The sequence below is a fragment of the Octodon degus genome, unplaced genomic scaffold, assembly GCF_000260255.1.
Source record: "Octodon degus isolate 3935 unplaced genomic scaffold, OctDeg1.0 scaffold00061, whole genome shotgun sequence".
NCBI lineage: Eukaryota > Metazoa > Chordata > Mammalia > Rodentia > Octodontidae > Octodon > Octodon degus.
Genome location: NW_004524637.1, coordinates 9,297,938 through 9,325,899, shown reverse-complemented (window position 1 = coordinate 9,325,899; position 27,962 = coordinate 9,297,938). Strand labels below are relative to the sequence as shown.

The window sequence follows — 27,962 nt, the reverse complement described above, 5'->3', positions numbered from 1 at the left end:
CTGTGTATTCAAAATGGTTAGGATAGATATATAGTTACATTCTCTTAATAAATAGAGGGATTTGTTCTAATAGTGTTTGTAAATAGGATATCATGTCCACATCTTGTACAGTAATTAACCACTAGGAAGAGAGTATGCAATTTGATAATTATTGAAACTATCCTACCAATTTGATTTGAAACTGCCTCATTGCTATATGTCTCTCAATAAAATTATGGGAAAAAATAAAATCAGAAAAGGGAGAGAAAAAAAAGAACATTGAAAATAGTGCTCATGCTGGTCTTTAAGAGTTTCATGGTCTGACCGTCTATATAACCAATGACAATTGCTTCTGTGTTAGAAAGAGAAAAAATAGAGAACCTCACAGCTGCTGAAAGAAGACTGTGCTTTGCCCGAAATGACGCAGGGAGATGACATGTTAGTGCAGCATCCTCTTCTGGGAGGCCGACACCGACAAACAAATCAGCACTGAGAGTAGTGATGTCCTCATGCAAAGCAAGACAGCGGCGATCTGGCTTCTTAATCCACACGCTGCTCTTTATTTGGCACAGGCGTTGGGGCTAGGGCTAGATATGAGGAGGCGAAATGAGGTTCTTTCTGATTGTTTTCTCTGCTCACTTTTCTGTTTCTCTCTTTCCTTCCCTTCGAAAACCCGTAAGGACCGAGTCTGGTTTGTACAAGTGGATTATGTAAATTTAGGTACTAAAGCCAGGAGTTAAATGAGTTTGCCATAAGGCAGCTGGTGAGCTGCTTTTCTTGAAATCCCATCCTTTTTGTCAGGTTGTGCCTATGTGGTACACAATTGATGTTCAAAAAGTGAGAGCTAGAAAAAAAGGGAGATACAATCCGAGACGAGTCTGCTGACACTCAGAGGCTGGTTATCTTTTATATATTCTGCCTAAATAATCCCTTAGTGCACACTGTGTGCACCTGCGCGCGCGCGCACACACACACACACACAGAGAGAGAGAGAGAGAGAGAGAGAGAGAGAGAGAGAGAGAGAGAGAGAGAGAGAACTGGTTTATTTCCATCATCAACCCTGGGGTAAAAGCCTGGCAGTGCATGGTTTGGAATGAGAAGAATACCAAAACAGAGTGTCATGAAAAATCAACATACACATAATCTCCCTGGTCGTCACTGCTTTAGATGACTATTGTTAATATAACACTGTTCATTCCTTTATTTTGGTCACTAACATCATGATAAGCTTTATAAGTTTGCCATTGAAAGATCAGCAGAGTGCACTGATTTTGATGATAGACCAGTTCTACAGAACGAGAAAGGGCAGCAAACTTCAAGTTCCTTTCCTGCATAAGGACGTTATTATTCCCTAAAACTACCTTAATGTATACTACTTCTTCCATATGATCTAAATTATGATGTGCTTAATGGTTAGAAGCTATTTTTATACTTCCGTTCCTTAAGTATGTCTTGCCTCACATTGTTACATGACATAAGAAATGTTTTATTATGCATTTCTTTGGATGATTTTTGTTTTGGAAATCAATGAAAGGACTTAGCGTCCCCTGAAGCCAGAAATTAATGTGCCAGAAGTCAGTACATTGTGTTCTGGGGGGACTGTAGGAGGGAAACGTATGACGCAATCAGACCCTTGCTATTCCCCACCATTGTGTGTAGTCACTTGAAGTATCAGTGCTTCCCAAGCCCTGCCTGCCGCATTGCCCACTTAATGATGCACATGGCCCATTACTGTTTTAAGGGGTTAACATTCAGAGGAATGATTTTATCACAAGCATCTTGCCAACTCAGGGCAACCCCAGCAATGCTCGTGCAGTCGTGTGATTTGAAGAAGTGCCTCCTCCCTCCATGCGCCCACCGGGGAAGGCTGCCTTGATTAAAGTGATCCAGCCCTTTGGCCTGCCCACTTGGCAGAATAGATGTTCCAGACGGTGCAAAACCTATTTCAGGTTTTCAGTTTAAACTTCCAAGGCATCTGTAGTTGGAAAAGAAAATTAATCTCATTTGTACTAGGGTGAAGGACTTCTACAGGTAGAATGAATTAGAAGTTAATCCTAAGTGTTGTTAAAGGGAATTAAATTATCCCCAAACTGAAGGACGGGTCTCACAATACAACATAAGTGGTATTTCAAGATAATAAGCATCAATAGAGGTTTCAGTTTCTTAGATTTTTAGGTACTTTCTATATGTACCTATCAACTTGAATATAGTATTGGCTTAAATATTATTCAAAAATATTTTTCATCCAAATACAAAACAGACACAGCATATATTACTATATGTGGCAATAGTTTTTATTTGTATTGTTTTGTATTTTTAAGGAAGGGTCTACAGGGTGTTCAGGGTCTCAGTACTAGATCGGACTCATAGAGATCTACCTCTTTGCAGCCTCCCAAGTGTTGGGATTACAGGCCTGCGCCACCACACCCAGTCTCAGTTGCCATCTCAGCACGCCCCGGGGACAGGGCTGGCAGGGCAAGCCTGGGTATCAAACCCCTGGCCCCTGCTCCTGCTTGCAGGTGCTTTAATCCGCTGAGCTATTTGGCCGGCTCCATGGCAATATTGATAATAAAAATATATATGTAATAAAACCCACAAATAATGATATTGTGTTTTTAAATTACTTATTTTCATTTTTTTATCTAAAAATACTCATCCTCAAAAGGTGCTACATTTTCTTGGAATAGCTCTGAGCTTTTTCTTCAGTCACATATGTCTTTCATTCAACTCAAACAAATTTCAGGGATTTTATGCAAAATAAATCTTTAAAAGTAAATATGAACATAATTCTAAAAATACTCAGCCATCATATTTTGGAAACTTTTTAAAACCACTAACTTTCCAACAGCATTTAAAAGCATGAGTTATGTTTTCTTGGCTTTACCGAAGTTGGCTTTCTATACATTGGATTTTGGGCTGGGGAGATAGCTCGGCACTCTAAGCACCTGCCTGGCAAGTACAAGCACCTGGGTTCAGTCCCTGTACCACGTGCCGTGCCAGCCCTGGAACCTTGGGTGCACGGAGCCAGCCACTGAAACTGGTGACAGTGGCACATGCCTGTAATCCCAGTGCTTGCGAGGCTGAGAAAGGAGGATCATTATGAGTCTGAACTGCATAGTGAGACCCCATATCCAATAAAACAAAACACATCGGTGGATTTTTTAGCAAACAAATTCAACTCAAAGAGCAAATTTAATGCAAATAGGTTTTAGTTTCTTTTATTGTCACTTTCTGAAAGAGCATTATCATTATTATCCAATATCTTTTTTCTTTTCTACTTTTGTGGTGCTAAAAGGATCAAACCCAGAACCTTGTATATGAGGCCAGGCAAGCACAGCATCCCAGAACTGTCCCCAGTCACAATTATCTTTACTCTCCACACTCATAATTTGGAAGATGTAGAAGGTTTTGATAGAAGTTATCTTCCATGGGTAAATAGTTACTTTGCAATTGTAAGTGTACCTAAAATTTGACATTTGCTGTTAGTAGGTATAATAATCAGAAAGTATATATGGAAAGAAATGTTTTTTATGCATTAGGAGTATTTTAAACTGGTATGGCTTAACATTTTTAATATTTCAGATTTTAATAGAGAATAAATACAGAAGTTAATATGTCCTGAAAAGTATCAGAGTTATGTTTGAAAAATATTATGAGAACCATTTTACATGTCCCTTATTTCACAAAGGTTCAGTAAGAAAGTACAAAATAATACTTAAAAATTATCTTTGGAGATTTGTAACTGCATATGAGTTTTAGCTGCAGAGTCACTTTCTATTTATTTATTTATTTATTTATTTATTTATTTATTTATTTAGCGGAACCGGGGATTGAACTCAGGCTCTTGCATTTGCCAGGGAAGTGCTTATTCTACTGAGCCATCTCCCCGGCCCCCTCACTTGCTATTTTAATACACAGAATAACTAAAACTTGTATGTTCTTCTAGCAATTGTAATTGCTAACATCAAACATGCTCAAGATTGGGCAAAAGCACTAAAAAGGAACGAGGAAATATGGAAATTAGATGACAGGGAATAGGTAAATCTGAGCACAGGGAAAGAAAGATACAGAGAAAAATAGATTTAGTTGGGTTCTGGTGCCTCCGGTTACAGCACCACCTTAGCTTTGCTAGGTCGGGATTTCAGAGCCAGTGCCACTGTTACTACCCATGTGATTAGATTAAAACTATGAAGAGATGGGAAGAATATGTCGCATGCTCTTTAACAATATTCTAGCTGTATGGTAAGTACATTAATATATTGCCATACCATGTATCTGAACCAAGTATTGCGCCACATAGCTGAACTTTTATGCCATGTAGTACAACAAACTCACTCTTCCTAGGTAGGTTCTTCCTAGTAAGCTATGGAAGACTGTGTCATAGTGAAACAAAACCGGTACAGTTTGAAGCTAGTCCACCATTCTCGCTTTTAACTTCCCACTCAGCCGGGTTAGTATAGATTTCCCTAACAAATGTTAAGTTCTGAAAGTGTTGTGACCTATTGTGTAAGAGACAATGCCAGCGGTCAGTTATGCTAAGTGGAGTTTTCAAAATGTAAGACAAACTGGAAGAACCTTTTCAAGGTGGGTTAACATGCAGAAAGGATAGTTAGTTGTTAGAGATTGCTTCTATTTCAGGAGAGAAAATAAGTAAACATTGTTCGTGGCATTTTAAAAATACATGGGAACATTCCATTGTTTGTATAAAAGTATATTCCTATAATCTTGTTTTAATTTTGGTTACTCCATAAAAACTTGAAGCTCTTTTAAACTTGGTAGCTCACAGAGCTCTGAACATCCTCAGTATAGGTAATAATCATAACACGTCAAAGACAAAAGAGGGAGATAGTGGCGTGGAAGAGGCCTCGCGCGCTGGAAAAGTGCACTTACGTATTTCCGTGCTAGAGAACTACCTGCTGACTGTAGGCTAGCAGCGGTATTATGTCCGTTAGCAATTTCTTATTTAGTGATCCCCAGGCATAAACCTGGGCTACCAACATTGAATATTCCCTTCTCCAGGCTGGGGCGCACATGTCTGCAGCTATCAAACTTGTAGAAGGGTGAGCGCATCCTTTCATCAGAAACAGGCACTACCAAACTTCATCTCTGTTGTGTGTTACTTTCCGTAGTTTTTAACCTAACCTGTGTAATCCCTATATTATTATATTTTTGCTTGTAGCTGAAATGTTGTGATTTATTAGCTATGTAAGTACTTAGTATAAACCAGATATTCGGGTAGGCGATTTACATGCAAATGACCATTATTGCTGAATAGCATTATTATACCATCACTAATAACTTCTTTTTACACATGAAGTTAAGAGTGAAGCCATGTGCTGGAATCGCACACCAGTAAATGGTCTCCACTATAGTTGAGGCCCCTGATTTTCCTACCCAACCCTCAGCTCCACGCGATAGGCACAGTTCCTTACCGACTTGGACATCAGCTCTGTTCTGTGTTAAAGTTATACAAATTCAGGGTGCGTTTTTTGGGGCCAGCGAGACAGTTCAGTGGACGAAAGCCCTTGCTTCAGCAAGCTTAGGCAAGTGCAGGGACTGTGGTTCCATCCCCAATACCACATGCCGTGCCAGCCCTGCCCCAGGGCACCCTGAGCCAGCCACAGAGTCTGGGCATGGTGGTGCACACCTGTAATACCAGTGGGGAGGCCGAGACAGGAGGAGCTGTGTGGTGACACCCTACAAGAACCAAATACATGAAAATAAAATAAAATGAAATGAAATTTTTAAAAAGATAAAATAAAATAAGATATATTTCTGTCCTGTGTTTCATAGGATTAGGTTGCCTTTCTAACTGGTACCACATTATCACAATTAGCATAACTTCTGAAGACATAACTCGAAATAAATGCTGAATTAGGGCAAGTCTACTCAGTTCATTCATAACCTGTTCGGAGCCTCATGACTGTTTTAGTACATAGTACATACAGCTTAATTGTAGAATAAATAAATTAAGTTTTGCATAATACTTCTTGGTATGAACTCGAGTGATCATAAAAATACATCAGAATCTTTAGAAGATTGACTTCTGTAGATATTGGAGTTTAAATTTTTCTCTAAAAAATTTATATATCCATAGTTAAAAATGCCATAAATTTTTGATGCTGTCTTGAATACTACATTTTTTCATTTATATTATAGTATTTTACTTCTATAGAAATGATATTAGTTTTTCTGTATTTTCCAATATCACTTAATCTATTTTTTTCTTGAAATTCTGCTTTATCTCATTCACATCAATTTTGTTTCACAAGATGTTATTTTTGTGTAATTTTTAACTATATCTGAATTTTATCCTATTTTATGTTTTTTTGGTCATGTAGAAATAAATCTAAATTACCCAACATATGGAGTATTGTTATAAGTTTTTGATATTTAATTCTAACTAAACTGCCTTAATGATTTTGTCATCAGAATATATTTTAACTGGTACTGATTATTTGAAAGTGGTGAAGTTAGATTTGTGGTTTCAGTCATTAGTGTAATTATAATGTCCTTAAAGAATTAATATCTTTAGGGGCCCAGGAGATGGCTCTGTAGAATAAGCGCTTCCCTGGCAAGCGCAAGGGTCTGAGTTCAATCCCTGGTTCCACAAAAAAAAAAAAAAAAAAAGAATTAATATCTTTAAATGTTAAACACAGAGTTATGATTATTTTTAGTACATAATGTTTAATAGCTACACTATTTCAGATTTCTGTTGCTTTATTATTATTCCAATTCTTTTGCCTAATGTAATTTAGTGTTTATTTAGAATGCTAAATTAAAACCTTTTTGGGTCAGCCAAATAGCTCACTGGATTAAAATGCCTGCAAGAGGCACAGGGGATTCCATTCCCAGGCCCTGCTGTGCTGGCCCCACGTCCGGGGTGCCCTGAGACAACAATTGAGACTGGGCGTGGTGTTGTACTCCTGTAATTCCAGCACTTGGGAAGCTGCAAACAGGAGAATCACTGCAAGCCCAGTCTAGTAGTGAGACCCTGAACAGGCTGTAGACCTTTCCCTAAAATGAAAAAACAAAAACCTTTTCGACTATCGTGATGATTTGTCAGCTTTTTAAAGATTTGTTATTATTGTTGTTGTGGTTGCTGTTGTTATTTTAAGGCATTTGGTTGTCACAGGGTCTTACTACATAGCTCGGACTTGTAGTGATCCTTCTGTTTTCAGCCTCCCCAGCGCTGGGATTACAGGCATGCGCCACCACACCCAGACTCTGTGGCAGGCTCAGCCCGCCCAGGGGGTAGGGCCAGTGTGGCATGTGGTGCCAGGGATCTTACCACAGTCCCGGTGCTTCCCTAAACTAGCTTAAACAGGAGCTTTAGTCTGCTGAAGTATCGCATCAGCCCCTTGTCAACTTTTTTATTCCATCACTTTTTTGTGTGTTTTTTTTCTTTGCATGAATTTTTTTTTTTTTTTTTTTTTTTTGGTGAACTGTTTTCTGTGTATCTTACCCCTTCCTTTTGGGATCATGCTCCTTCCTGAAAAAAAAAAAAAAAAAAAAAAAAATGCATCGGAGATTCTTCTTATCTAGATCTTCAGGTGGAGACACGTGGCTTTCCTTGCTTCTCTTTAAGGACAGCTCACGCAGGGATGCCAACCCTAGAGCCTCCGCAGGCCTGCATCTATGCCTGTAACTCTCTTCTCTGCAAAACCTCTGAAGGCATTTATGATGTGCTTCCCACTCTGTCTTCTGTTCTTTTCTGTCCTGTGCCTAAGGGGATGCGCCTTTCTTCCGTGAGCTCAACAGGTATTCACTGCAGTTTTCCCATCACTTTTTAAGAACTTGGGAAGGAAAATTTTTTCAGAATTTATCATATTTCACATTGCCAAAAATGTATATTCGTTCAATGTCTTATTTTTTTGGTGTTTGGAAATTGCTCTAAGATGACAGTATTTTAGAAGAAAAGGAATGAATAAGAAAAATATATAGAAAACTAGGGAGAATCATGGCCCTTATAGCTTTGCATCAAGTACGAAGGTGGATGCCAGGCCAGAGCAGGGAGTTTGCACATTGTCCTAGAAATGAGGTCTAAAGTGCTCAGGAAAATGGAGGTCAGGACTACAGCCAGAGGGGCCTAGGGAGCAGAGGGCTGGGAAGGCTCTGAAAAGAAGGGAGCTCTTAAAAACCAGCAGCTTGAGTCATTGTGATTACTTTAAGCTGGGGTGGAGAACTGAGAGACTCGGAGTTGTCAGTGACACCTGAATCGAGAACATCTTGTACTCAGGGTCTTCTCTCCAGCAAGACTCTGGGACGGCTGTCAGCTTCCCTTGAGTGTGACTTCTAATTCAGATGCTAATCTTCGCTTGGTCCACTATGGCTTGCTGCTGTTGCTCACAGCATGGACAATATCAGCAAGTGCACCACTTACGTAGACCAGGACCTGTTTCTTCTGTTTTCATTCATTCATTCATAAATCATTTATTGGATGCCAACTGTTACTGCGAACATAATGTGAAGTATGAGTTATTGTATACCTTAGAACTCATCCTTAAATGCTATGTAAAGAGGTGACTAGCAGACAGTGTGGCACAACATTTGGTTACTAATATTTAATTTTTCCACTAAGAGTTGACTTACAGTGAGCTGAATGCAGTTAAGTGTTGGCTCCCACTCTTGAAAGATTCAATTTTATTGTAGCGGAGGATTTTAGTTTTTCCCACGAGATGTAGATGCCACAATGAACTTTATTGTCTCCAACACTTGCCTTAGATCAAGGCAAAGAAAATAGCCCCCATGCCATTATTAAAAAACCTTCAAGAGGAGAATCATACTGAGGTGCTCAGATTGCAGGACTCCAGCTACCGCAACTAAAACCAACATGCTACTATTTGCTTTCTACATTGATGTTCTGTGAAATAGCTTCCAAGTTTAGTAAGTTTCAAGCTTAATGAAGCCTAGCCCAAAATGAATGGAACTGCTATGAGTGAGTGGTGGTGACCTTAAGCAAATACGGGGGAGACTATGGAGCTGTCTAACATGAAAGCCTATTGATAGGACCTAGCAGGAGTCTGGGGAGCAGGAAAGTTTGAGCCCTGGAACCCGGTGAAGTCTACCTTACATCTCAGCATGTCAGCTGGTGCGGACTCCAGGAGAAACACACAAGCAGGCCTGCCACTGAGTGGCTGACCACGACACTCGGCGGGCCGTGTGCAGTGTGGTCGGTGCAGCGAGGGCTGTCCGCCTGGCTCACAGACACAGACTGCTCGGATGCAGTTAGAGCATGCGTCGTGCTCCATGTGCAGATAGGTGCCAGCATAACTGGTCGGATAATTTTACCCTTTTTTGAAGAAACCATTTCATAGCACAGTTTGTATGAGATTAATATTTCCAAATATAGGACCAGCCAGGTAGCTCAGCGGATGAAACTGCCTGCCTAAGCAGAGACCAGGTTCAATCCCGGGCCTACCATGCCAGCCCCACCCCCAGGGCTCACGAGATAGGGATTGAGACTGGGCGTAGTGGCGTGCACCTGTAATCCCAGCGCTTGGGAGGGTGAAAACAGGAGGATCATTGTGAGTCTGATCTATGTATTGAGACCCTGTACTAAATACATTTTTTTAAAAATTCCAAATATGAAACTGCAAAACCACTCAAGAATAATAAGCAAACAGACAAAAATGCTGCTGAAGGCATTTGAGAGTGACAGAACGGGCAGGAATTTGATGAGCTTTATTTTTTGAAAGAAGGGAAATGCAAAGTGAGCATTAAGCGTACCCCACTTTCCTCTGAAGACACATTCCCATCTGGAGGCAGGGGAAGCACAGGAGCCAAAGATAGTGGTCCTACTAAGCCAAAGCCAAAGATTTTTCACTTCAGAAATTGTCAGAGAAGCCAATGTGCTCCCAAATTTGGGGCAGATTCCTCTAAACTAGCGATCTCTCTATGGGCAGGGAGGGATTCCAAGAGATCTAACCTGAGGCACAGCAGTGGCGCTAAAGGGCTGCACGCTGGGCACAGGTGGGGTGGGGCACTGCCCTGGGCTGCAAAGGCGGGCTGAGGCTGCAATTCCGCAGCAGTAGAGGACCCATGAGCACCTTCGGGTTCCTGAACAAATCTCAGAAGGGCCAGACCCCGGGAATAAGCCCTGACGTTCTTCTAGAGCTTTAAACTGAACTCTGTGTAAGAGATGATGAAATGTGTCTACCAACCCTCTAAAATATCTTTTTGGAGGAAAATATTACCATCTAGACCATAGGCAGGTGTTATGTACAAGATTTATTTAGTGGAATTCTGTATTGTTTCTTTTTTTTTTTTTTTTTTTACTGTTATTTCCTTTAAAAATTAAATAAATTAAATAAAAGAATTTTGAATTAGACCTGAAAAAGAGAAAAAGCAATTGACTAAAATGTAACAAGAGTTACCAGGACTGGTGAGATAGCTGACGGTCTAAGGCGCCTGCTTAGGCAAGCTTAGGCAGGCGCAGGGGACTGCTGTTCAACCCCCAGCACCACATACTATGCCAGCCCCGCTTCCAGGGTGGGCTGCGCCAAGTGAAAAAAACAAAAAGAAAGTTATCAAATAGAGGATGAGGAGATAGCTCAGCAGCATAAGTGCCTGCCTGGCAAGTTGCAAGGTCTTAAGATAACCAAAAGAGTTATCTAATAGAGACTTTAAAAATCCATGATAAATATGCTCAAGAAACCAACAAGATGGTTGTGTTAAGTAGTCCTGGAATCCATTTAAAAAGTAAATGATAATTCTACAATTAAAACATATAACTACAGTTTAAATCTGGTTTAAAGGCATATTGGAAGCAGCCACACAGGATGCTACGGCGGGTCTGTAGAAAGTGTATAAGCAAGAGCTGGGAGGAGAAGGGAGAGAGAAGCTGGAGGAGACAGTAGGAGATGGCAAGAGTGTCAGCTTAGGGCGCGGGAGAGGAGACCTCAGAAGCAGTGCCTGAGCACTGAGGTACTGGATGGAGTTTATGAAAACTGATGAAAGACATCAAGTTACAATATCAAAACCTATAGAAATCCTTATGATATATGAAGGTGAAAAGAACCTAATGACATCATAGTGACAGTACAAAGGATGAAAAAGAAGTTTCTTAATAGAGACTCAGGGATTAAAAAGAGACATAATATTATCCTCCATACAGTAAGCGTAAGATTTGGCTGAAATGTTATGAGATATGAAACCAAAATATCAATTCCATGACTAATAGAACGCTGAACACAAAAAATACAAAGCTTTCATCAAAAAATTTATGCTCCATAATAATTAGCCAACAGAAACATCTTTCAGATGACAGATGGATGAATGGATGGATGGATGGATGGATGGATGGATGGATGGATGGATGGACATATAGATAGATGCATGGATGGATGGATGGATGGATGGATGGATGGATGGATGGATGTACATATAGATAGATGCATGGATGGATGGATGGATGGATGCATGCATGCATGCATGCATGCATGCATGCATGGATGTGTGGATGGATGGATGCATGGATGAGTAGATGGATGAATGGATGGATGGATGGATAGATGGATGGATGGATGGATGGATGGATGGATGGATGGATGGTGGATAGATGGATGGATGCATGGATGAATGCATGGATGCATTGATGCATGGATGGATGGATGGATAGATGCATGGATGGATGGATGCATGCATGGATGGATAGATGGATGGATGGATGGTGGATAGATGGATGGATGGATGGATGGATGAATGGATGGATGGTGGATAGATGGATGGATGGATGGATGAATGGATGGATGGTGGATAGATGGATGGATGCATGGATGAATGCATGGATGCATTGATGCATGGATTGATGGATGGATGGATGGATGGATGGATGGATGGATGGATGGATAGATAGGTGCATGGATGGATGGATGCATGCATGGATGCATAGATCGATGGATAGATGGATGGATGCATGCATGCATGCATAGAAGGATTCATGGATGGATGGATAGATGGATGGATGCATGCATGCATGCATAGAAGGATTCATGGATGGATGGATACATGAATGGATAGATGCAGGGATGGATGGATGGACAAATGAATGGATTTATCCATCTCAGAGAATTCACCCACCACAGCTCTGCTCTACAAAAAAAAATAAATGAAATTCTTTGTGTACAAGAGAATGGCTCCTACTGGAGCATAGAGGCCACTCAGAATTTCTTTTCAGCAGTGGTCCAGACGTCCTAACCAGTATTGAGCCTGCACCATGCCAGCAGAGCAGGAAGAAATGAATAGACAGAAGCTGTAAGGATTAAAAATGGACTGAAACTTTATTTTCCTTAATAATATAAACAAACAATATAACACATAATTTTTGTTAATAGTAAATATTTTTATAACAATTGTATAAAATATAATTACAATATGCAAGTTATATATTTATATAAACAATAATTATATAAATAATGAACAATAAATAATAAAACAATTATGTAAATAATACCTCATTATATAATTAATATAATTATAATGTTTATATATAAAAATCCCAAACCATCTGTAGGAGAACTATTATAACATAAATAACTTCAGCTAAGTCATTGAACACAAGATTATTATTTTTAAAACATAGTTTTATGCATCAGCAAGAAACCTTAGGAAATGAAGCTTACAAGATGCAATCACTGTGATACAGTCAGAGATCCAAACAACCTAAAACTTTTGAGAGTTAGAAATCAACTATGAAAATGTGTGTAAGACCAAAACCCTGAAGACTTCCCTCACGTCCTTGCCGAAAGCATCCAAACTTTCGGAAAGGGGTGCTTTAGGCCTGTGTCTTCTACTTTGGTTCTCAGATTTTATGCCAGCCACCTCATACTGCAACAATGGAACAACTACAGTACAAATTAGATTGCCTTGTCTTATCCAGCACTTGTGTAGATCTAAGTAACAGTAAGCCTCTTTAGTCTATGATAGGGAAAAGGAGCTTCGGGTTTCCTTTTTATTCATCATTTAAAAATTATTCTTCAACATATATTTCTGTTTACATAACATAATTTATTACACAATGTGAAATACTTCTTTTTTTTTGGCAGTGGGAATTGAACTCAGGACCTTACACTTGCCAGGCTGGCACTGTGCCACTTAGCTACGGCATCAGCCCACTTTTTAATATTTTAATACTGCTGCAATCAGTATGTATTTTACCACTGATGGCCAGTCAGTGTCCAAATTAGCAGGGTTTTCCTTTTTTAACAATTTTGTAGAATCGTCCTGCGTCATAGTAATGATGACGCCTTCAATTTGTTTGAATGTGTGTAGACTTTCAGTTTCCATTGCCATTTTATGGTTAAAAATATACCAGTTCACATTTATAATGTATAATGTGGGCTAAACATCATTACCACCAGCTTCACTTCCTCATCAGTATAAGGTTTCTAAAGTTCTGCTAATGTTCAACCTTGACCTCCTTCACTATCCGTAGTTCTAATATCATGTAAGCCATAGAAGAAATGCTAGACCACATGCAAGCCATGTATTTGTTCTGCATATAAATTGCACACTAACTAGTTTGATTACTATTGATGTCAGAGACTTTTTTCATAATTATAGTTCAGTGAAGTATTATTTTACATAACTTACTGGAATGAATTTTAGCTTATCCATTGAATAAAACTGATATTGATATTTAGGAAAAGATTTCAGATTAACTAGTCTGCCATGAGACAACTATCCCTAATCTTAACAAATAAAACAAAATTATGTGCTCATATTGTATAATATGCCACATTAATAAAAAGTAAGAAAAATAAACTTGTGCTTTTAAAAATGCAATATAATTTGTATGCCATAAAATTTACTTTTAAAGTTCACAGTTGAGTGTCTTTTAGGACCATCACCATGTTGGGCACCCTTGACAGTCACCTAATTACATAACTCTTACAATCACACCCCAAAACCCACACCCACCAGCAGTTATCCCAGCTCCCTTCCTCTCACGTGATGTGGGTGCTGATTGATATTCAGTCTTCATGGATTTCACTTCTACTCACTTCATTTCAATGGAACTGAACCATGGGTAGGCTTTTGTTTCTGGGTTTTTGTCATGTCAAAATGTTTTGACATGTCACTATGTTTTCAACTTCATCTATGTTGTGACATCAGTTAGTGTTTCTTTCATTTTTACTGTTGATAATATCCCATTTTGTGGCTGCACCATATTTTACTTGTGTTCATCAATTGATTGGTTATTTTGATTGTTCCTACACTTGACTCTTCTGAGTAATGCTGATATGAACATTCATATGTGCATTTGTGTAGGTATATGTTTATTTCTTGAGTATGTATTCAGTTGTGAAATTGATAGATCACATGGTAACTTTGTTTTTAATTTTTCAATGAAATTGTTGGTTCATATGGTAATTCTGTTTTACTATATTCCATTTTAATGAAATCACAAAACTATTTTCTTTTCTTTTCTTTTTTTCTTTTTCTTTTTTTTTTTTTTTGTTGTTGTTGTACCAGGGATTGAACTCAGGACCTTGTGCTTGCCAGGCAGATGCTTATTCTACTGAGCTATATTCCTGGCCCCATGCAAAACTATTTTCTAAGACACTAGGCATCATTTTCTATCCTCGTCAGAAATGTTGAGTGTTTGATCTCTGCAAATGTAGTTTTCATGAAGTTGGTCAGCCAAAATTACCCAATTACTTTGGTATTTCCCTTTGTGGATTTAGCTCTTTACATGAAAACTCATCCATATTACAAATTACTTAAGAATAATTTCTTCTTAAAAGCTCATACACTCAGAACTGACCAGATAGCTCAGTGGACTAAAGCACCTGCTTAGGCAAATGCAGGAACCGGGTTCAATCCCTGGCATGCTGTGCTGGACCCACCCCCAGGGCGCACTAAGACTGCAGTTGAGACTAGGTGTAGTGGAACACATCTATAATTCCAGTGCTTGGGGAGCTGAAAACAGGAGGATCACTATGAGCCCTATCTGTGTAGTGAGACCTATACTAAATATATATATTTTTTAAAAAGGTTTATACACTCAAAGATTTGGCAAAGATTCAGTTTCTTCACTGAGAATACTTCAGTCCCTTAATTTGGAATCCTATGAAGTATAAGATGCTTTGGGATATGATAACATCACCAGAGCATACACAAAATAACAGAATTTTTAATCATCCATTGAGAAAACTGTTACAAGAACTAAAGCTTCAGTTTTGTTCATAGAATCAAAATTAGCAAGGCTAACCTTAACCTTTGTAGGACTGTATTTTTTCATTGCGCCCAAGACATTTTCTTGACTGATGTGAGCTTCTAGTATGATGCAAACAGACAGACAAAGAGCCTAACAAATCAGACTCTGGCCTCTCCTATCCAAGTTTTTATTTTGGGGAGGGTAGGAGTGTTGTACTGGGAATTCAACTCAAGACCTTATTCTTCCCAGGCACTCGTTGCACCACTGAGTGATATTCTCAGGGCATGTGTGTGTGTGTGTGTGTGTGTGTGTGTGTGTGTTGTGCGCACGCGCATGCACGCACTCACACGTGCACTCACATGCAGGTGCACAGGGGCTGCCAAAGTTTGATGTCTGCCATTGAACAGAAAGCATCTGTAGATAGAGTCCCTATTATTGCTGCTACTAGTTCAGTATGCACTGTTAGTCACAAGCAAAGCAAAATCAGAGCCAGATGTTGCAAGGACAAGCATCAGAAGCAAAGAAAAATAAAACACATATTGAAAGCCAGAGTTAGAAAAAACAAAGAATGTAAACATTAAATCTAGAAACCAAGAAAAATCATGTCTGGGCTAGAGAATCCAGATATGCCCTTCTTGGACAACACAGCTTAGCTCAAGGTCATTTGAGTTTTTGGTAGGACTTGAACCCATCCAGTGTAATGCCCCTGCTCACCAGAAGCAGATACCTGGCAAATGCTGAAGTGCTCAGTAGCTCACTAAAGAACAAGTGAGAAAATGCCAACCTAGTTCTAAGGATGATCTGAGACTGTCCACGTAGGTGGACGGCTGAACAGACAGACGACAGGCAGAGAGATGGTAGTCGCGCATGTCATTGTACACATGTGCATACATACAGTCCTTGGGAGAAACGCTGGAGCTTTGAAGGTAAATTTAAAACTGGGTAATATGCTCTAGGTCAGTAAAGCCATGACCTGATGGATTTTCCTTTCTACTGAATTAGTGACTTTGTATTAAAAAAAACCAAAAGCTGTAGTAAAATGTGCAGAAAAGCCTGGCCCATTAATTCAGAAGATAAAAAGGAGACAGGATGTAGATACATAGATGTAGATGTTTCTACAGATATATAGATGTAGTACCATGTCTGTAACTTTGAGATTTTTTTTTCTTTTTTTTTTTTTTTTTTTTTTTTTTTTAGAGAAGGCTCTACAGGGTGTTCAGGGTCTCACTACTAGGTCAGACTCATAGTAACCCGCCTGTTTACAGCCTCCCAAGAGCTGAGATTACAAGGGTGCGCCACCACACCCAGTCTCCATTGCCATCTCAGCTCACCCTGGGGGCAGGGCTGGCATGGCAGGCCCAGGGATCAAACCCCCAGGCCCTGTGCTTGCTTGCAGGCACTTTAGTCTGCTGAGCTATTTGTCCTTCCCTTTGAGGAGATTTTTAATCAAAAGATTAATAGCTTGAGGGAAAGGGAGCGTCAAAGAAAAAAGTTACTGTTCTTTGTACTTTAAAGGTTAATTTTATCATATGTTCATAAATCATTCAGCAATGGTAAAGGTTCTATAACACATTCTGTAGAACATGAGATTTGTGCTGATATATAATATCAGAATGTTAATATTGCTTACAGAACAGAAAATAAACCACTAGGAGACAACAGTCATGGTGCTGCAGAGATTTGAACTAACTTTATAAGGCCAAAGGCCCTAAGAAACTATCTTAAAGGATTTTGAAGAAAAAAAAAAAAATGATAGGAATTGTTTTCCAAGAAATGTAAGGGGAGAAAAAAGGCTAAGAAAAAGGGGCCGTAGAATGTTTATTTCTGATAAAATCATGACGTTCGATTACATTAACCTGGCTGATGAGATTGCTGAGTAGACAGGAAGCTGGAAAATGTTTTCGCAGTTTCTCACCCAATAAAATAATATGCTAAGTTCTGAGGGAAGCTACACACACTGTATGTGAAAATGACTTGCGGACCTAAACACATACTTCCTTGGGGGGGGGGGTCGTGTATCAAAATTGATTTTCACTGCATTGCTCTAAGTAAATATCCATGAGAAGGCTATGAACCTTCGCAGCTCCTTAAAACATTTTCATTATATAAGGATGATAAAAGACGTTCCCAATCCTGTTCAACTTTGTAGCCTAAGGAACGTTGTTTCCTATTTTCTAATAGTGTCTTTTATGTGAAATAATGTAAAAATGCAAATTCTGATCTGTAGTGGAATTCCAGCATTATGGAAGCAGCGAGCAGCATGAAGGAGCATGTTAATTTGTACAAGCATTTCTGCAAAGGGCGAAGTACTCAGAAAGAGATTTTGACTAGTCATTGGGGAAACTGCGCTGAAGATTTGTGAGCGATAAAAGACAGCTGATTTCTAAGCTGCGAGTTTTTGATTTTGCATGAGTGTTGTGACTCTAAAATAGACCACATCTCGACATCTCTGGAGATCCTCCATCAGATTTCTCTAGGAAAGTTACTGTGAAAGCAAGCAGTAGGTTGGTACTGAAGGTGGCCGTAGATTTAGATTGACATGAATTGCTGAGGACACAAAAGAAAATGTAACATTTTTCAAAACCAAGGCAGGTTGTTAAGAGTTCAGGATACAAATCCCACAAGAACCAGTTTTGGACTGGTCATACGTAATACTGTCCTCATTAGCATTTGGAAAGGGGCTATATAAAATGTATAACAAAATGATCGGCGATGTAAGTATCTTAAGTTTTGCATTGATAAGCTTATTGCAATAAACCAAAAAGCCCTATGATTATTGGGACTTTTGAGGTAGACCCTGTAAAGAAATGTAGCAGAGAACTAAAAGATCTAAATCATTCCTGTCAAGTGGAAGTGCAGATTTTGAACGCATAATCCACTAAAGATAACAAAGATTAGTGTTGTCTTTTTCCACAGCTTTTAAACTTTGCCAGTCCTGCCCTCCTGTGCACTTTAGCTTACTAATGGAGCGTTTATCTTGCATCTACATGACCACAAGCATGGACACAACTCCAGGATTTTCCATAAAACTAAGATTTTTTGTGACTTACACGTTAAGCATCCTCATCACTGTTACAAGGTTCTGTGTTAGCCCATATTTGTCTACACAGTCGTCCCTCGCTATTTCGCGGTTCGACTTTTGCAGACTCAGTGATTCACAGGCTTTGAAAAATATTGAATCTAAATTATTTATCCCAGATCATTCGCTATATCGTGGGATTTCGCAGTATCGTACAGTGTACAGTTGTTGTTAAAATTACACAGGTGTACGAGTTTAGAAAATTGCTAAGAACATTAGAAGTGTTTTTAAAAGTGTGGGAAAGGTTATAAGAGTGTGGGGAGGGTTTCTAAGGCCTTACAATATATTTGAATACTAAAATAAATACGACGTCGCTACTTTGCTGATTTTCACTTATCACGGGGTTGCCTGGAACGTGACCGCCACAATAGTAAGAGAGGGACCACTGTCTAGGCACGTATGGTAAGGGCCATGTAACTTAGCTTTTGCAGATATTTGGAGCAGATACATACGAAGAGAGGCATTCGGTAACTTTTACCTCGTATGAACAATTGTGCTGCTTTGGACTGTATTTTAAAAATCTAGAGGTTACTCTGTGGAAATGTGATTGTGTGAAGACATCCCTTGGAAAGAGCTGGAGGGTGGGGGTGTGACCTTAAAGGGTTTGTAGTGTGCAACTGCTCCCCCCCCCCCGCCCCCTCCCCTCCCCCTCCCCTCCTCCCTCTCCCTCTCCTCCTCTGGCTTTTCCCCTTTACATTAAAAAAAAGAAAAAAAAAAGTGCCTGGGATTATTTCAGAAATCAGCTAGGTTGAGTGTCTCGGTTTGGCCGACCTGTGATTTATGGTTGCGTATATGTTTTTACTTTGTAAATATAGTTCATTTACCCCCAAAATGCAAGGCAGACGGATGGGCGGTTCCGGCAGAGCCATCCTGAAGAGCAGCAGCCTGAGCGGGGAGATCTACACGCTGGAGCACAACGACGGCAGCCAGTCCGACACGGCCGTGGGCAGCGTGGGCGCGGGCGGCAAGAAGCGCAGGTCCAGCCTGAGCGCCAAGGTGGTGGCCATCGTGTCCAGGCGCAGCCGGAGCACGTCGCAGCTCAGCCAGACAGGTGAGCGGGCTGCCGCGGCGCCGCCCTCCTCCCAGCCGGGAAAGGGACGGCCTCGGGAGGCCCCAGTGCGGCTTTGTTTGCTGTGCAGCGCTGCTCCGAAGGAGGTATTTATGGGTCTCTAGGGTGATCTGGTATTCGCCTTCAAGGTAATAGATTCGAAGGCCGTCTTTAAGGAAATGCAAAGAAGTACTGGGGTCCGAACGCATTCATGCGCAAGCAAAGCAACAGGATGCCCCTTTTCAAAATGTTCCATAATCGAGTCACCTGTCATCCAGGCTCTGGTTTTTTTCTAGAAAAGAAGGTCAGTTGTGCAACTTGAAACACGCTCCGCAAGGCACCGCATGAACATAATAGAGCTGCTCTTGTAACGGTTTCCATGCAAGGGAAAGCCCGGGAGCGGTTGTACTGTAGAAAAGTGGGCCGGGGAATTCATGCGAGGAGTAGTGCTCTCCAGCGAATCTGTGTTTCACTCATTTTCTTTACTTATAGATCTTAAAAGCTTTATATCTCGAAGGTATATACAAAAAAAAGCAAACGCAGTCTTTATGGGATAAACTAGACTAAAACGCTACTCAGCGTTGCGTAAGGCTCGCGTACGCATTTCCTAATTCATCCCTCTGCTCCACGTATGGGAAGCCCAAGGTAAGTGGAAGAGCGAACCGCTTAGGCGTCGGCACCGTGTCCCCGTGGCTGACAGCTGCTTCTCCCGTTCCTTAATGCAGGGTCTTGTTTTTCTGTTACAGTATTTACTGATATAAAAAGCTCTTTTCCTTGCTCTCTAGCACTCGGAAAGTACCTATTTTATTGTTTTTTTAAGTCCAGTAAATTTATTGCTGTGTATTAACTGTGTGTTAATTCCCCTCTCTGGCTACCTTGCAAAGATAATCTTTTTCATCTGTAAAATTAAACCTTAAATGTTGTACATTAATGTACAGTTTAAGTTATTCTATCTGCTACAGTAACTGACATAGGAAAGCCAAACATGTTAAATTTACAACCATATTCTAACCATTTCTGATAGAGGCAGACACTGAGTACATAGACTTCTAAAATTAAAATGTGTAGAGGGCTGGGGAGATAGCTCAGTGGCATAAGCACCTGCCTGGCAAGTGCAAGGCCCTGAGTTTGATTCATACTACCTAAAAAATAAAAAGGCATAATTACTTGTTTATTTTGTTTATTTATTTATTTATTTTAAGTGTTTAGTACAGGTTCTACAGGGTCTCACTACACAGATCAGACTCACAGTGAACCTCCTGTTTTCAGCCTCCCAAGCACTGGGATTACAGGTGCGCGCCAGCACGTCCAGTCTCAGTTGCCATCTCGGCATGCCCCCAGGGGCGGGGCCCAGCATGGCACACCAGGGATTGAACCCTGGTCCCTGCACCTGCCTGAGCAGGCACTTTAGTCTGCTGAGCTATTTGGCTGGCGCCATTTTTTTATTTTAGAGAGAAGGAAAACAATACAAACAGTGGTATAAAATTTGAAAACACAATTGTAGAACAGCAGCAATGTTTGGTACATTGTATATTTTTATATTCAAAGTAGTTGCTCATCATACCAGATACAGGCATTAAAAAAAGGTCAAACAATATAAGTGTATACCTATCCTTTCAGTGAGCTAATTGCAGTTGGTAGTATGTCTGTCTTAACTATCCTGTGTATGCATGTATACATGTATATTTTTTTTCTTTCCTCTTCCTTCTTTTTTCCTTCCCCCATTCCAGTTTCTGTTTCCTTTTGAACAGTTTCTTTCCATTTCACAATATCTATTGTCCATCTTGGGTGTTATGTACTCTTTCAGCTTCTTACACTAGGAAGACAATACTATGTTTCCACATTCGAGATTACACATTTACTAGCTGTCTCGACAGAGTAGAAGTTGGAAATCTAGAGCCATTTAGAAATGGAGTTAGTCCATCCAGCAGTTTCTCCACAAAGAATTTTATTTCAAAAGTTACAGGATTAGAGTTCTCCTAGATTAACTAGCATTCGCCATTCCAGTAAGGCAAGCTGTTCTTTTCACTGTTGAAGCCAAGCTTTGTAATGTAGTGCCAGACTTACTTCAGAGTGAGAGTGGGAGACATTTTTTATTTGTTCTGTTTCCTTTCATGGCGGTGCTTCCTCATTACTGGATTTGAGGTCTTTACACTCTACAAGGTGGGTTGTGCAAATGCTTCGACATCATCTTCAAAATACTTCATTACGAAGATGAAGTAACTGGAAAGTTCTTTGATGCCACAGGGCCTTTCCTGTGTCAGCTACAGCAGGCTTAGGAGATGCATTATCATCTTCCCTATCTCTCATTCTCTCTCTCTCTCTCTCTCTCTCGCTCGCTCGCTCTCTCTCTTACTCTGTCTCTCTCTCTCTCTCTCCTTTTCCTGCTCCCTCCCCTTCCCCCTTTCTGCAGTTGAACAAAATACAAGAGGATTGGATTGCATTGGATTGGATTGCATTGGATTGCATTGCATTGGATTGCATTGGATTGGATTGGATTGGTGTGGTATGGTGTGTGGTGTGCTTTGGTATGCTATGGTGTGTGTGATTTAAATAAGAATTATACTTGTGGTATGTCTTTATAGGTAATAGATTTGATTGATTACTGTGGAGACTTTCAGCCCCCCTTTATTTATTAATTTAAATTTTATCTCAGTTATGGTCATGTGTGGATGTTCAGTTAATAACTACCTTCCCAGAAATTGCTTTGTTAATAACTTCCAGGGAATATCGAGCTTTCTGATGTTAGGCTCAATGCATGGGTACAAAAGGGACGTTGGACATGAAGGCAGGGTGTCATCATGGCTCTGCCCCACAGCGCACTTGGCCTTCTTTTGTGCCTCAGTTTGTTGATTACATGGTGGGTTGCCCTGTTCGGCTTCCTGCAAACTTTCTAGGTATAAAATTTTATGATTATCTTTCTACACCATAACTTTTAACTTTTATTCCATAACCTACCCTTATATTTCATTCTTGTTCTTCTAAGGCAAATGCCAAATGCTGGTAATCCTCAGTCACCACCCCTGCACAGCCACAGCATGCCTTTTCTGTCTCTTCTCTTTCTCTCTCTCTTTTTTTCTTTCTTTTCTCTCTCTCTCTCTCTCTCTCTCTCTCTCTCTCTCTCTCTCTCTCATACAGGGTCTCACTGCACAGCTCGGACTCATAGTGATCCTCCTGTCTCAGCCTCCCCAGCACTGGGATTACAGGTGTGCACCACCATACCCGGTTTCAGTGGCTGGTACAACAAGCTCAGGACCAACATGTCATATGGCACCAGGAATCATACCTGGGTCCTTGCACTTGCCAGGCAGGGTCTTAGACTGCTGAGCAATCTCCCTAGCCCTTTCTTATATTCTTTTTAAAAAAAAAAAAATTATTGATGTATTTTAGATATGCTTAATGGTTGAACTCATGAGAGGAAGTTGGTACCTGTCCCAGGTAGATCTTGGTTCTCTTGCCCTCGGTCCCCTCCCTCTCGTCAACCTTCTTCCCTTCCTTATTTACAAAAGCTTTGTTTATATTTTCTTCCTTTTCATCTCATTTTTTCTTTGCCCTTTCCTCCTTTCCCATGCCTTCTTCCCTTCTCCATTTGAATATTTTCTTCCTGTCCCCTCGTATGTTTTATATTTTGGTCCTTATTTTCCCTATCACTCTCTCACACCAGAGAAACAATGTGATATTTAAACATGCGTGTCAAATTTATTTCACTTAAGAGCATGGACTCTCTGCTTTCCTTTTCCTTTCTTTCCTTTGCCCCTCCCAACTCCCCAGTTCTTTCTTTTGAACCATTTCTTCCCATTACGCAATTCCTTTTGTACACTCTGGTCCTTCTTTACAGATTCAGTGTCTAACAGATCATTTGAGAAATGCAAATTAAGACAGCACTGAGATTCCATCTCGCCCCAGAAAGAGCGGCTATCATCAAGCAGTCAGCCAATAACAAATGCTGGCAGGGTTGTGGGGAGAAAGGAGCCCTTCTCCACTCTTGGTGGGAGTGTGTACTGTTGCATCCACTGTGGAAATCTCTCACATATATATATATAATTGTTGTTGTTGTTGTCTTTTTGCAGTACCAGGGATCAAACTCGTGACCTTGCTGTTACATTCTTATGCTTGTGACTTTTACTTTTTTTTCCTTCAGCAATAGCTAGAATTCCTCACTCCTCTGGGAATTCTACAAAAGCTCAAAATCTCTTGTTTTCAGAAATCTCAACTGTGATTGACTCAGTCTTTGTTTCTTACCGTCAGATCACTATTTGGGGTTCTTCCTCAAGCAGAACAGTACCCCTTCATTTTAATGAATCCTCAAAAGCTCCTCGTGGATAGTGCACTTTGCCTCAGCTGGCTTTTTCCCATGTCTAAATTTCCAGGCCTGCCTTCAGAAACAATACACTTTTGGTGCCGGTCAAATAGCTCAGCGGATTAAATCACCTGCAAACAGGCGCAGGGGTTGGGGGGTTTGATCCCCTGGGCCAGCTGTGACAGCCCCACCCCAGGGCATGCTGAGATGGCAATTGAGACTGGGCGTGGTAGCACACCTGTAATCCCAGCTCTTGGGAGGCTGTAAGCAGGCAGATCACTATGAATCCGATCAAGTAGTGAGACCCTGAACACCCTATCGACCCTTCCCTAGAAGAAAAAAGAAAAGAAATACTACACTTTTGATAGTTAGAAACTTGTGGAAGAGTTGCTTTAAAAAAAAAAAAAAAAAGTTCTCTAAACTTTTTTTTTTTAATGGAAAAAAAGCAAAGCAGAATTTCCTGGGCGGGTGAGATAGCTCCACAGACAGAGTGCAGAGTTCCATCCCCCATCCTGCATGCCGTACCAGCCCCATCTCCCAGGGACACTGAGCCACCCACCGAGTCTGGGCGTGGTGGCGCACACCTGTGATCCCAGCACCGGGGAGGCTGAAAACAGGAGGATCACTACGAGTCTGATCTGTGTAGTGAGATCCTTTACCAGATACATAAAAGAAAAAAAAAAAAAAAAAAAAAACCACACTCCTAAAAGATGACAGGAGAATAACTATTTCCGGCCTGTATCTTGTACTAAACTTTTCTTTACTCTGTTCTTTCAGTTAAACTTTCTGGTGTACGTCATTTTTAGGAAACACTAGTCTGATTCATTTGAATATGTTCGCTTTGAAATGAACCCCTTAATCTCCAACTGAAAAATTATGTCCATGATTCCTGCAAGTGTCTGAGTAGTTATGGGGAATTTTGAAACATTGTCATCAGTTTACCAATGGTTTGAAGGAGACAGCAACATTATTTGCCGACTGGAACAAGCTGTGTGCTCTGGAATCAACAGACTCTTTTGCTTGAAATGTTTAATTGTGCTTCAATATAAAAAATGAAGTCTTCATTTCAGGGCTTCTCTTACAGGATCATCTTTTCAATCTACCCTCAGAGGCTGCAGATTAGCAATCCTCTCCACTTTACCTTCACGGATGACAGATTAATGGCCAAATCCGAGGCACTTATGAAGGTTAGCTCTGCTCAGAACGAGAAATACCAAGCGCGTTGTGTTCTGTCTTCACTTTTATAGCCGCACGCATACTTGAGAGAGTATGTTTGATCTCTGTCCAAAATCAAGTAAAATTTATTTCCACCAATTGAAGAGCCTAGAACATTATATAAGTAATTCATATATAATATTGTGTACAGAAACACATAATTTGCTATGCTTTCAGTATATATTATTTTATAGATCAAATTATATAATTTCCTGTTCTTACTTGTATTTTAAGTCTTACAGAATAATTTCAATTCTAAGTAATGTTAATTTTTTTAAAAATTGCGTAGACATGACCCATAGTGCAAGTCGGACTCGCTTTTAAGAATATAATATTTTTCTTTAACTGGCGGAGTGACATAGCAAGCAGTTTTCACAGAATGATCAAGGTGGGAAGACTAATTATGGTGACAGCCCACCAAGCACAGAGCTAAAAATCCTATGGACCAGACAGTAGCTGCCTTAGGTCGAAAGGTGGATAACGTAGTAAAGGAGAGGGGGGCTTAAAGGAAAAGCACCTGCGCCAGGGCTATTCTGGACTTGAAGGACTGTTCATGTAACCTGCAGGCCAGGCTGTGAAGTGTAACGGATTGTGGTTCATGTTGCTTCGGTGGGCTAACATCTGCAGTACAGGAACGCATGCCCTGTACTAACTGCGTGATATTCTACAAGTGGCGATTCTCTCTTTATTAATAAACAAAGGGATTTTTGAGAAGGGCCACAACTCTGTGGAGAACAATTTTTTTTAATCATTTATTGGTTTATTTTGTCTTTACTAAATACATCAGTCATTCATCATTTAAATATCTGACTTCATTAAGAAACCATTTTAACATTTTTTTTTCTCCCTCCTGCCATAAAAATACAGTAAGTAATTTTCTTTTTTAAAAAAGCAACTATGAACGGCGTTCTGGTTTCCTCTCATTCTTCTGTTTCTTAGAGACAGCAGTTTGTAAATCCGTGAGACAGTAGGCTGGAGACTGAAATTCAAACAATCTTCCACTTCAAAGTGCTAAGCTCTGGAATCTGCTCTCTCTATACCTGTCTTCTTCATATCCTACCATATGTACAACTGAAGCCACAGATTTAAAACGATTAAATAGTGCTGATTTCGGTCTGCTCTATTAGTTTAAGTGAATGCAACTTACCTTTAGCATTATATTCAGAAAAATACTTAAGCCTCAAGATCCCCAATAATTTGGAGTACTGATCTAGACAACCACCCTAAGACGCTTCCAACAGAAGTAATGCATTACTGAAAGAGAGGTTTCTGAAACCTGCTGTTAGAACCTACACTTAGGTGGGCAACAGCGATATCCAGTCATTGTTCACATCATTTACTCTTCAGGCAGTCCTTCGCCATCGGGCCAGAGTCCAGCAGGAAAGTGCATGGTGCCCAGAGTCAGCATCTCCTAAGTTGCTACTGTTTTTTCTTCTTTACTGAAAGGTTGTACTGAGCCAGGCTTTACCCATGACAGGCCAGCAACATGAACACTTTTATTGTGCTGTTCTTCAGGCTTTTTCTGAGTCAGCATCTTCTCTCTGGCTTCATCATGTACAGAAGGATTCCATGGAGAAAAACTAATTACATACGGGTCTTCTATTTTAGGTTGTTCAAACAAATGAGACGTGCACACCTTAACACTGTTGACCACTTTGCTTTTAAAAAGGTGAACATCTTTTTCATATAGTACTGCAGCCTCTGGATTTAAGGGGTTTGCTGTATCAATCTTGTAGAAAACTCTCCTTGCACATACATTAATACTTGCCAAATATGACTATGGTTCCGCCTCCATTTTGCAAATGCTCTCTTCACGTCCAGTTCACCTGAAGTGGGATCAACTAGCAGGTGAAAGACGGGAATATCAAACACCAGGCGTGGACAGTCACCATCTGGATAGTTATCAGGGATGTAAACTGTGAACTTAAGCACGCCATCTTGATAAAGCCCAGGCCGTATGAATATTACTCCAAACTACATTAATGCAGAGCGGTAGGATGGCTGCACATAGACTCCCGGTAACTAATGCTTCACAGCCAAGGTAAATTCTGCAAGCAGAGAGTATTCCAGGTAGAGGGGGCCGTAAGAAGCATGTGTGCCATTTGTTGATTGTGCTGCTGGGGCAGGAGTCATAGGCTTAGTTATGGGTAGTGCATTTTTGGGAATAGAAGGCAGCTGTTTTTTTTGGTGCTGTTCTTGGAGGACTGCTTTTCACATCCCCTGCTAATGTCTTCTCTTCGCCATCAGAACGTTTGCGTACAGAGCTTGTAGACATGCTCCAGAAAGGATTCATAACATGTTCTCCAAACAAAGAAATTCAGTGGTCTGTGTCATCTAACTCTTCTGTCCTTTGCATTCACTGTATCCCGGTGTCTTCAGGGCAGAGCTCCCGGATTCCTAACGCCGTCACAGTTCCACAGCATCTCTAGCAGCAGTGCCAGCCCGGCCCCTCGAGAATAAGTCTTAACTACACTTTCGAAATTATGTTGTTAGCATGGGAATGACGAGTCGTCATTCCTCTGAATGAATAAAGCCAACCTAGTGACCTGTCTATAAACACTTCCATGTACTGTTGAGCTACCTCTGTGTAGAGTGCTTTCATATAAGGTGACTTCAGTCACGCTTATATTGTGTTGCTGATCATTATTGTTTTGAAGTTGAAGAAACAAAGGCATAGAGAGATTGGTAATTTTTCCAACTCCCATAATAAGTGCTTGGAGCTGAATTTACTTATTGCTTTTGTTTCTTTGGGATCTTGGTATATAATCTCACGTTGCCCAGGCAAGCCTGTAATGTGGAGCCGCAGTGACCCTTCTCCCTCATAGCTAGGACTGTGAGTGTGTGCTACTGTCTGACCCCCACTGAAGCCCACCCTGTCTCAGGCAGAGCCCATGCTTTTGACCACTGAGCCAAAAGGGAAAATTGAAATCCCATGTAATGAGTATTATTGAAAGTATGTGTGGGTGGGACATGGACTGTCATGGTAGGCTCATGTTGGGCAAAGGATGGAGGAGGACTGGGAATCAAGGCATGGGTGGCATGTTGCTCCTGCCGCCAGCAATCGCAATGCAGTAGCGCAAGTCACATGTACCTATGCCAGCTGGCGAAGACAAACACCCAAGTGACAGGTTAGTGACAGAGGAAGCACAGAAAAGGGTGTGATTCACTTATGTAGTTTTGA

At 40.5% G+C, this 27,962-nt stretch overlaps 1 protein-coding gene and 1 pseudogene across 2 annotated transcripts in view; one reads left to right on the top strand and one right to left on the bottom strand.

The window, feature by feature from the left end:
* Rims1 (regulating synaptic membrane exocytosis 1) overlaps positions 1–27,962 on the top strand; it is a 496,751-nt gene that overhangs the window by 411,647 nt on the left and 57,142 nt on the right. For both annotated transcript variants that reach the window (XM_023718668.1, XM_023718669.1), the window contains one exon: positions 19,034–19,269. In XM_023718668.1, coding sequence (XP_023574436.1) covers positions 19,034–19,269 — 236 coding nt within the window. The remainder of the gene's footprint in view (positions 1–19,033; positions 19,270–27,962) is intronic.
* On the bottom strand, positions 25,915–27,074 carry LOC101575056 (annotated as a pseudogene).